The sequence below is a fragment of the Dendrobates tinctorius genome, unplaced genomic scaffold, assembly GCF_039654945.1.
Source record: "Dendrobates tinctorius isolate UK_male_01 unplaced genomic scaffold, ASM3965494v1 ptg000120l, whole genome shotgun sequence".
Lineage (NCBI taxonomy): Eukaryota > Metazoa > Chordata > Amphibia > Anura > Dendrobatidae > Dendrobates > Dendrobates tinctorius.
Window position 1 is genome coordinate 42982313 of NW_027361788.1, and position 12125 is coordinate 42994437.

General features: G+C 36.3%; 1 protein-coding gene across 1 annotated transcript in view; it reads right to left on the reverse strand.

Moving 5' to 3' along the window:
• LOC141046683 (synaptonemal complex central element protein 1-like) overlaps positions 1 to 11256 on the reverse strand; it is a 72269-nt gene extending 61013 nt beyond the window's left edge. The window contains exons 1-4 of the mRNA XM_073541268.1: positions 11214 to 11256; positions 11086 to 11142; positions 10109 to 10183; positions 9981 to 10028 (exon numbers count right to left, since the gene is read on the reverse strand). Of these exons, the coding sequence (XP_073397369.1) occupies positions 9981 to 10028; positions 10109 to 10183; positions 11086 to 11142; positions 11214 to 11256 (223 nt within the window). The remainder of the gene's footprint in view (positions 1 to 9980; positions 10029 to 10108; positions 10184 to 11085; positions 11143 to 11213) is intronic.
• Between the last annotated feature and the right edge of the window lie 869 nt (positions 11257 to 12125).

The following is a 12125-nucleotide window of genomic DNA, read 5'->3' on the forward strand; positions in this document are numbered from 1 at the left end:
TACCATAGTGTACCAAGTAATATCATCTTATAGTGTGCTCAATTATACTACCATAGTATTCCAAGTAATATCATCCTATAGTATGCCCAATTATACTACCACAGTGCACAAAGTAATATCATCCTATAGTGTACTCAATTATACTACCATAGTGTACCATGTAATATCATCCTATAGTGTGCCCAATTATACTACCATAGTGTACCAAGTAATATCATCTTATAGTGTGCTCAATTATACTACCATAGTGTACCAAGTAATATCATCCTATAGTGTGCCCAATTATACTACCATAGTGTACCAAGTAATATCATCTTATAGTGTGTCAAATATACTACCATAGTGTACCAAGTAATATCGTCCTATAGTATGCCCAATTATACTACCATAGTGTACCAAGTAATATCATCTTATAGTGTGCCCAATTATACTACCATAGTGTACCAAGTAATATCGTCCTATAGTATGCCCAATTATACTACCATAGTGTACCAAGTAATATCTTATAGTGTGCTCAATTATACTACCATAGTATTCCAAGTAATATCATCCTATAGTATGCCCAATTATACTACCACAGTGCACAAAGTAATATCATCCTATAGTGTACCCAATTATACTACCATAGTGTACCATGTAATATCATCCTATAGTGTGCCCAATTATACTACCATAGTGTACCAAGTAATATCATCTTATAGTGTGCTCAATTATACTACCATAGTGTACCAAGTAATATCGTCCTATAGTATGTCCAATTATACTACCATAGTGTACCAAGTAATATCATCCTATAGTATGCCCAATTATACTACCATAGTGTACCAAGTAATATCGTCCTATAGTATGCCCAATTATACTACCATAGTGTACCAAGTAATATCATCTTATAGTGTGCTCAATTATACTACCATAGTATTCCAAGTAATATCATCCTATAGTATGCCCAATTATACTACCACAGTGCACAAAGTAATATCATCCTATAGTGTGCCCAATTATACTACCATAGTGTACCATGTAATATCATCTTATAGTGTGCTCAATTATACTACCATAGCGTACCAAGTAATATCGTCCTATAGTATGCCCAACTATACTACCATAGTGTACCAAGTAATATCATCCTATAGTATGCCCAATTATACTACTATAGTGTACCAAGTAATATCATCCTATAGTGTGCCCAATTATACTACCACAGTGCACAAAGTAATATCATCCTATAGTGTACCCAATTATAGTGTTCCATGTAATATCATCCTATAGTATGCCCAATTATACTACCATAGTGTACCAAGTAATATCATCATATAGTGTGTCAATTGTACTACCATAGTATACCAAGTAATATCATCTTATAGTGTGCCCAATTATACTACCATAGTGTACCAAGTAATATCGTCTTATAGTGTGCCCAATTATACTACCATAGTATACCAAGTAATATCGTCCTATAGTATGCCCAATTATACTACCATAGTGTACCAAGTAATATCATCTTATAGTGTGCCCAATTATACTACCATAGTGTACCATGTAATATCATCCTATAGTGTGCCCAATTATACAACCATAGTGTACCAAGTGATATCATCTTATAGTGTGCCCAATTATACTACCACACTGCACAAAGTAATATCCTATAGTATGCCCAATTATACTACCATAGTGTACCAAGTAATATCGTCTTATAGTGTGCTCAATTATACTACCATAGTATTCCAAGTAATATCATCCTATAGTATGCCCAATTATACTACCATAGTGTACCAAGTAATATCATCTTATAGTGTTCCCAATTATACTACCATAGTGTACCATGTAATATCATCCTATACTGTGCCCAATTATACAACCATAGTGTACCAAGTAATATCATCTTATAGTGTGCCCAATTATACTACCACACTGCACAAAGTAATATCCTATAGTATGCCCAATTATACTACCATAGTGTACCAAGTAATATCATCTTATAGTGTGCTCAATTATACTACCATAGTATTCCAAGTAATATCATCCTATAGTATGCCCAATTATACTACCATAGTGTACCAAGTAATATCATCTTATAGTGTGCCCAATTATACTACCATAGTGTACCATGTAATATCATCCTATAGTGTGCCCAATTATACTACCATAGTGTACCAAGTAATATCATCTTATAGTGTGCCCAATTATACTACCATAGTGTACCAAGTAATATCATCTTATAGTGTGCCCAATTATACTACCATAGTGTACCAAGTAATATCATCCTATAGTATGCCCAATTATACTACCACAGTGCACAAAGTAATATCATCCTATAGTGTACCCAATTATACTACCATAGTGTACCATGTAATATCATCCTATAGTGTGCCCAATTATACTACCATAGTGTACCAAGTAATATCATCTTATAGTGTGCTCAATTATACTACCATAGTGTACCAAGTAATATCGTCCTATAGTATGTCCAATTATACTACCATAGTGTACCAAGTAATATCATCATATAGTGTGTCAATTATACTACCATAGTATACCAAGTAATATCATCCTATGGTATGCCCAATTATACTACCATAGTGTACCAAGTAATATAATCCTATAGTATGCCCAATTATACTACCATAGTGTACCAAGCAATATCGTCCTATAGTATGCCCAATTATACTACCATAGTGTACCAAGTAATATCATCTTATAGTGTGCTCAATTATACTACCATAGTATTCCAAGTAATATCGTCCTATAGTATGTCCAATTATACTACCATAGTGTACCAAGTAATATCATCATATAGTGTGTCAATTATACTACCATAGTATACCAAGTAATATCATCCTATGGTATGCCCAATTATACTACCATAGTGTACCAAGTAATATCATCCTATAGTATGCCCAATTATACTACCATAGTGTACCAAGTAATATCGTCCTATAGTATGCCAAATTATACTACCATAGTGTACCAAGTAATATCATCTTATAGTGTGCTCAATTATACTACCATAGTATTCCAAGTAATATCATCCTATAGTGTGCCCAATTATACTACCACAGTGCACAAAGTAATATCATCCTATAGTGTACCCAATTATAGTGTACCATGTAATATCATCCTATAGTATGCCCAATTATACTACCATAGTGTACCAAGTAATATCATCATATAGTGTGTCAATTATACTACCATAGTATACCAAGTAATATCATCTTATAGTGTGCCCAATTATACTACCATAGTGTACCAAGTAATATCGTCCTATAGTATGCCCAATTATACTACCATAGTGTACCAAGTAATATCATCTTATAGTATGCCCAATTATACTACCACAGTGCACAAAGTAATATCATCCTATAGTGTACCCAATTATAGTGTACCATGTAATATCATCCTATAGTGTGCCCAATTATACTACCATAGTGTACCAAGTAATATCATCTTATAGTGTGCTCAATTATACTACCATAGTGTACCATGTAATATCATCCTATAGTATGCCCAATTATACTACCATAGTGTACCAAGTATTATCATCTTATAGTGTGCCCAATTATACTACCATAGTGTACCAAGTAATATCGTCCTATAGTATGCCCAATTATACTACCATAGTGTACCAAGTAATATCGTTCTATAGTATGCCCAATTATACTACCATAGTGTACCAAGTAATATCATCTTATAGAGTGCTCAATTATACTACCATAGTATTCCAAGTAATATCATCCTATAGTGTGCCCAATTATACTACCATAGTGTACCAAGTAATATCATCCTATAGTATGCCCAATTATACTACCATAGTGTACCAAGTAATATCATCTTATAGTGTGCCCAATTATACTACCATAGTGTACCAAGTAATATCGTCCTATAGTATGCCCAATTATACTACCATAGTGTACCAAGTAATATCGTCCTATAGTATGCCCAATTATACTACCATAGTGTACCAAGTAATATCATCTTATAGTGTGCTCAATTATACTACCATAGCGTACCAAGTAATATCGTCCTATAGTATGCCCAACTATACTACCATAGTGTACCAAGTAATATCATCCTATAGTATGCCCAATTATACTACCATAGTGTACCATGTAATATCATCCTATAGTGTGCCCAATTATACTACCATAGTGTACCAAGTAATATCATCCTATAGTATGCCCAATTATACTACTATAGTGTACCAAGTAATATCATCCTATAGTGTGCCCAATTATACTACCACAGTGCACAAAGTAATATCATCCTATAGTGTACCCAATTATAGTGTACCATGTAATATCATCCTATAGTATGCCCAATTATACTACCATAGTGTACCAAGTAATATCATCTTATAGTGTGCCCAATTATACTACCATAGTGTACCAAGTAATATCGTCCTATAGTATGCCCAATTATACTACCATAGTGTACCAAGTAATATCATCTTATAGTGTGCTCAATTATACTACCATAGTATTCCAAGTAATATCATCCTATAGTATGCCCAATTATACTACCACAGTGCACAAAGTAATATCATCCTATAGTGTACCCAATTATACTACCATAGTGTACCATGTAATATCATCCTATAGTGTACCCAATTATACTACCATAGTGTACCAAGTAATATCATCCTATAGTATGCCCAATTATACTACCATAGTGTACCAAGTAATATCGTCCAATAGTATGCCCAATTATACTACCATAGTGTACCAAGTAATATCATCTTATAGTGTGTCAATTATACTACCATAGTATACCAAGTAATATCGTCCTATAGTATGACCAATTATACTACCATAGTGTACCATGTAATATGTATACTACCATAGTATACCAAGTATACCAAGTAATACCAAGTATACTACCATAGCTACCATATACTACCATGTAATATCATCCTATAGTGTGCCCAATTATACTACCATAGTGTACCAAGTAATATCATCTTATAGTGTGTCAATTATACTACCATAGTATACCAAGTAATATCGTCCTATAGTATGACCAATTATACTACCATAGTGTACCATGTAATATCATCCTATAGTGTGCCCAATTATACTACCATAGTGTACCAAGTAATATCATCCTATAGTATGCCCAATTATACTACCATAGTGTACCAAGTAATATCATCTTATAGTGTGCCCAATTATACTACCATAGTGTACCAAGTAATATCGTCCTATAGTATGCCCAATTATACTACCATAGTGTACCAAGTAATATCGTCCTATAGTATGCCCAATTATACTACCACAGTGTACCAAGTAATATCATCTTATAGTGTGCTCAATTATACTACCATAGCGTACCAAGTAATATCGTCCTATAGTATGCCCAACTATACTACCATAGTGTACCAAGTAATATCATCCTATAGTATGCCCAATTATACTACCATAGTGTACCAAGTAATATCATCTTATAGTGTGCCCAATTATACTACCATAGTGTACCAAGTAATATCGTCCTATAGTGTGCCCAATTATACTACCATAGTGTACCAAGTAATATCATCCTATAGTATGCCCAATTATACTACTATAGTGTACCAAGTAATATCATCCTATAGTGTGCCCAATTATACTACCACAGTGCACAAAGTAATATCATCCTATAGTGTACCCAATTATAGTGTACCATGTAATATCATCCTATAGTATGCCCAATTATACTACCATAGTGTACCAAGTAATATCATCTTATAGTGTGCCCAATTATACTACCATAGTGTACCAAGTAATATCGTCCTATAGTATGCCCAATTATACTACCATAGTATACCAAGTAATATCATCTTATAGTGTGCTCAATTATACTACCATAGTATTCCAAGTAATATCATCCTATAGTATGCCCAATTATACTACCACAGTGCACAAAGTAATATCATCCTATAGTGTACCCAATTATACTACCATAGTGTACCATGTAATATCATCCTATAGTGTACCCAATTTTACTACCATAGTGTACCAAGTAATATCATCCTATAGTATGCCCAATTATACTACCATAGTGTACCAAGTAATATCGTCCAATAGTATGCCCAATTATACTACCATAGTGTACCAAGTAATATCATCTTATAGTGTGTCAATTATACTACCATAGTATACCAAGTAATATCGTCCTATAGTATGACCAATTATACTACCATAGTGTACCATGTAATATGTATACTACCATAGTATACCAAGTATACCAAGTAATACCAAGTATACTACCATAGCTACCATATACTACCATGTAATATCATCCTATAGTGTGCCCAATTATACTACCATAGTGTACCAAGTAATATCATCTTATAGTGTGTCAATTATACTACCATAGTATACCAAGTAATATCGTCCTATAGTATGACCAATTATACTACCATAGTGTACCATGTAATATCATCCTATAGTGTGCCCAATTATACTACCATAGTGTACCAAGTAATATCATCCTATAGTATGCCCAATTATACTACCATAGTGTACCAAGTAATATCATCTTATAGTGTGCCCAATTATACTACCATAGTGTACCAAGTAATATCGTCCTATAGTATGCCCAATTATACTACCATAGTGTACCAAGTAATATCGTCCTATAGTATGCCCAATTATACTACCACAGTGTACCAAGTAATATCATCTTATAGTGTGCTCAATTATACTACCATAGCGTACCAAGTAATATCGTCCTATAGTATGCCCAACTATACTACCATAGTGTACCAAGTAATATCATCCTATAGTATGCCCAATTATACTACCATAGTGTACCAAGTAATATCATCTTATAGTGTGCCCAATTATACTACCATAGTGTACCAAGTAATATCGTCCTATAGTATGCCCAATTAAACTACCATAGTGTACCAAGTAATATCATCATATAGTGTGTCAATTATACTACCATAGTATACCAAGTAATATCATCCTATGGTATGCCCAATTATACTACCATAGTGTACCAAGTAATATCATTCTATAGTATGCCCAATTATACTACTATACTGTACCATGTAATATCATCCTATAGTGTGCCCAATTATACTACCATAGTGTACCATGTAATATCATCTTATAGTGTGCCCAATTATACTACCATAGTGTACCATGTAATATCATCCTATAGTGTGCCCAATTATACTACCATAGTGTACCAAGTAATATCATCCTATAGTATGCCCAATTATACTACTATAGTGTACCAAGTAATATCATCCTATAGTGTGCCCAATTATACTACCACAGTGCACAAAGTAATATCATCCTATAGTGTACCCAATTATAGTGTACCATGTAATATCATCCTATAGTATGCCCAATTATACTACCATAGTGTACCAAGTAATATCATCTTATAGTGTGCCCAATTATACTACCATAGTGTACCAAGTAATATCGTCCTATAGTATGCCCAATTATACTACCATAGTGTACCAAGTAATATCATCTTATAGTGTGCCCAATTATACTACCATAGTGTACCAAGTAATATCGTCCTATAGTATGCCCAATTATACTACCATAGTGTACCAAGTAATATCATCTTATAGTGTGTCAATTATACTACCATAGTATACCAAGTAATATCGTCCTATAGTATGACCAATTATACTACCATAGTGTACCATGTAATATGTATACTACCATAGTATACCAAGTATACCAAGTAATACCAAGTATACTACCATAGCTACCATATACTACCATGTAATATCATCCTATAGTGTGCCCAATTATACTACCATAGTGTACCAAGTAATATCATCTTATAGTGTGTCAATTATACTACCATAGTATATCAAGTAATATCGTCCTATAGTATGACCAATTATACTACCATAGTGTACCATGTAATATCATCCTATAGTGTGCTCAATTATACTACCATAGTGTACCAAGTAATATCATCCTATAGTATGCCCAATTATACTACCATAGTGTACCAAGTAATATCATCTTATAGTGTGCCCAATTATACTACCATAGTGTACCAAGTAATATCGTCCTATAGTATGCCCAATTATACTACCATAGTGTACCAAGTAATATCGTCCTATAGTATGCCCAATTATACTACCACAGTGTACCAAGTAATATCATCTTATAGTGTGCTCAATTATACTACCATAGCGTACCAAGTAATATCGTCCTATAGTATGCCCAACTATACTACCATAGTGTACCAAGTAATATCATCCTATAGTATGCCCAATTATACTACCATAGTGTACCAAGTAATATCATCTTATAGTGTGCCCAATTATACTACCATAGTGTACCAAGTAATATCGTCCTATAGTATGCCCAATTATACTACCATAGTGTACCAAGTAATATCATCATATAGTGTGTCAATTATACTACCATAGTATACCAAGTAATATCATCCTATGGTATGCCCAATTATACTACCATAGTGTACCAAGTAATATCATTCTATAGTATGCCCAATTATACTACTATAGTGTACCATGTAATATCATCCTATAGTGTGCCCAATTATACTACCATAGTGTACCATGTAATATCATCTTATAGTGTGCTCAATTATACTACCATAGCGTACCAAGTAATATCGTCCTATAGTATGCCCAACTATACTACCATAGTGTACCAAGTAATATCATCCTATAGTATGCCCAATTATACTACTATAGTGTACCAAGTAATATCATCCTATAGTGTGCCCAATTATACTACCACAGTGCACAAAGTAATATCATCCTATAGTGTACCCAATTATACTACCATAGTGTACCATGTAATATCATCCTATAGTGTGCCCAATTATACTACCAGTGTACCAAGTAATATCATTGTATAGTGTGCCAGATTATACCACCATACAGTGACCAAGTCATACCAACCTATAGTACTTCAATAATACTAATATACAGTGACCAAAAATACCAATCTATATTGTACAACTATACCACCATACAGTGCACGAATATCAAACTATAGAATTTCCAAATTATAATACCATACGAGGAGGTAGGGGAGAGGGGGAGGGTTGGAGCTTTCACACTGGAAGCATGGATGAATCCATTGCTGTAATTAGAAACCAGTGTGTGCCTACCTGCTGGTGATTGCAGCCGACAGAAGAGACTAATGACTATGACCAAGGGCATCTTAGTAAACCAGAAACACGTCAGGGGCTGAGCTTTCTATTTTGATGGACTTTTTAGGCTATGTGCACACGTTCGGAAATGCTGCGGAAATGTCCGCAGCATTTCCGCAACTCCCCGCCGCGGGTAAAGTGCATGTGGAATTCGCATGCGTTTTCCAGCTAAACACAAGCGTTTTGCAAGTGTATTTAGCTTGCAGAATGCTTGCGCTTTCCAAGCGATTTGAAGCATCGCTTGGAAAAGTGATTGACAGGTTGGTCACACTTGTCAAGCATAGTGACCAACTTTTTACTATTGATGCTAACTATGCAGCATCAATAGTAAAGATAGGATGTTAAAAATAATTTTAAAAAAAATTAAAAACTGGTTATTCTCACCTTCTGACAGCCCCCGATCTCCTCAGCGGCGCTCCCGGTACGTTCTGGTCCCAGTGATGCTTTGCGCGAAGGACCTTTGTGACGTCACGCTCGCGAGAGCGCGGCATCATCTCAGGCCATTCGCGCAAAGCATCACTGGGACCGGAAGATGCTGGCAGCGTGGTGAGAGGCGGGAAGGACTCCGGGGGCCATCAGAGGGTGAGTATATTACTATTTTTTATTTTAATTCTATTTTTTACAGGATTATGGTACCCAGGGCCTGGAGGAGAGTGCACAAATAATATCAACCTATAGCATCCCTAAATTTACCACCACAATGTACCCATATGATATCACACTATAGAGTGCTTGATAGTGCCCAAATTATTCCATAATTTGCACATAGTGTTTCTTTTCTGAACATTTGTTGCTTTACATCTGCATTACAAGTGCAGGCTAATGTTGGGTAACCTCCTGCTCACCTTGCTTTTTCACGAGTGTTTCTTTCAGGGCTGTTTTTTCTGCATATACTGAAATATAAACCCGACAGTATATTGCACATCGCCATATACATAGGACAGGACTAGCGCAGTGAATCATGGCTGCTCACGTTTCTGTAGTTCCCGCTCTTCTGCTTCTATCTCCTTGTCTAATTCCTGCTTCTCGGCCTCGCTTTGCTCCCGATCTGCACAAGTATAGAGCCGCCATCAGCTGCTGTTTTAAAGCCGTCTTACATTTCAGGATGAAAGGGACCTACGAAGTCCCCAAAGCTTGCTTTGTATCATCATTTATTTTATTTTTGTTAGCCATTAAAAGGTATCATAACTACAAGATTATCTTGTTTTTCACACTGAGAGAATTACATTTCAGGATGTGATAGATTGTGAATTAGGGTCCCGTTACATTTAGCGATGCACCAGCGATCCCGACAACGATACGACCCGGTCAGGATCGCTGGTGCATCGCTAAATTGTCGCTAGGGAGCTGCCAAACAGGCAGATCTCACCAGCGATGCAGCAGCGGTCGTTACTTACCTGTCACACCGCAGCGATGACGACGACTTCCGCCTGAGTCCATGCGGCGCTAGTCGGCGCCAGCGGGACGCCAACGAGGAAGAAATGGCCCAGGCCGTTCCAGCACGATCAGCGATATCCAGCAGGGGGGGCGGTTGCAGGTAAGTGTCACATGTAGCGAGATTGCTAGCGATATCGCTGTGCGTTACAAAATCGGTGACGCTTTAGTGAGATCGCTAGCGATATCGCTATGTGAGAAGGGGCCTTTACTAAATTGTAGGGAAACGTTTGTACAAGTCCAAACTGAATCTTACAAAAGCGATTTCAATGTAGGAATAAGGACCCCAGCTCATATCATCTGGAAATGGATAGAACGGTTCTGCTGTAATTAATTATAATGTGATACTCCACCTTTATGACCACTTTACAGATATATGAGAATCACCTAAATAACAAATTCTACTACACATTGAAAATGCTGTTATTAGTGAATAGAATACAATAGCATGGAGAATGGACACCCTGTAATACTATATTTCCCCTGAAGGGGCGACATCTCCATCATTCTTGTTACCTTTCTGGACCATGTTAATCTTCTTCAGGACATCGTCCATCTTTGGGTCCATACGTCCTGTGGTGTAATAAGAAGGTGATACACAAGGGGTCCTCACCTCCTATAGGTCCAGTGTATAGCGTACATACCTCCTCCCGACATGCCTGTAGTCTGGCTCAACAGCGTTTCCATGTCACTACATGAGAAACAGAACAGCTCATGAATACTCAGCTCAGCAGATTCAGCCTTCGGTATCATCTCTATGCTGATGACACCCAATTATACACATCGTTTACTGACATATCTATCCTGTGTTATACTGTCTGCTGAGCTGTGTATCTAATCCTATCCTGTGTGATACTGTCTGCTGAGCCGTGTATCTAATCCTATCCTGTGTGATACTGTCTGCTGAGCAACTAATCCTATCCTGTGTGATACTGTCTGCTGAGCTGTCTATCTAATCCTGCCTGTGTGATACTGTCTGCTGAGCTGTGTATCTAATCCTATTCTGTGTGATACTGTCTGCTGAGCCATGTATCTAATCCTATCCTGTGTGATACTGTCTGCTGAGCAACTAATCCTATCCTGTGTGATACTGTCTGCTGAACTGTGTATCTAATCCTATCCTGTGTGATACTGTCTGCTGAGCAACTAATCCTATCCTGTGTGATACTGTCTGCTGAACTGTGTATCTAGTCCTATCCTGTGTAGTGTTGAGCGATACCTTCCGATATATCGGGAAATATCAGAACGGATTGGATTGGACCGATACCCAAAAAGTATCGGATATCGCCGATTCCGATACCGGAAACCAATGCAAGTCAATGGGACAGAAATATCGGAATTAAAATAAACCCTTTCTTTCCTTGTAGGTTAATTCTACATGAAGGAAAACAACTAAGAATAATGTAGAATGCATTGGGGGAGGTGGAGGAGACATTAAAGGCATAGAGGTTTAGCCCAATCAAATGGAATAGCAGGAATTAATTTTTTTTTAAGACGTTCGGAGTTACAAAGATATTGACTATGTTAAAGGGGTTGTGTAGCAATAGAGGGAGACG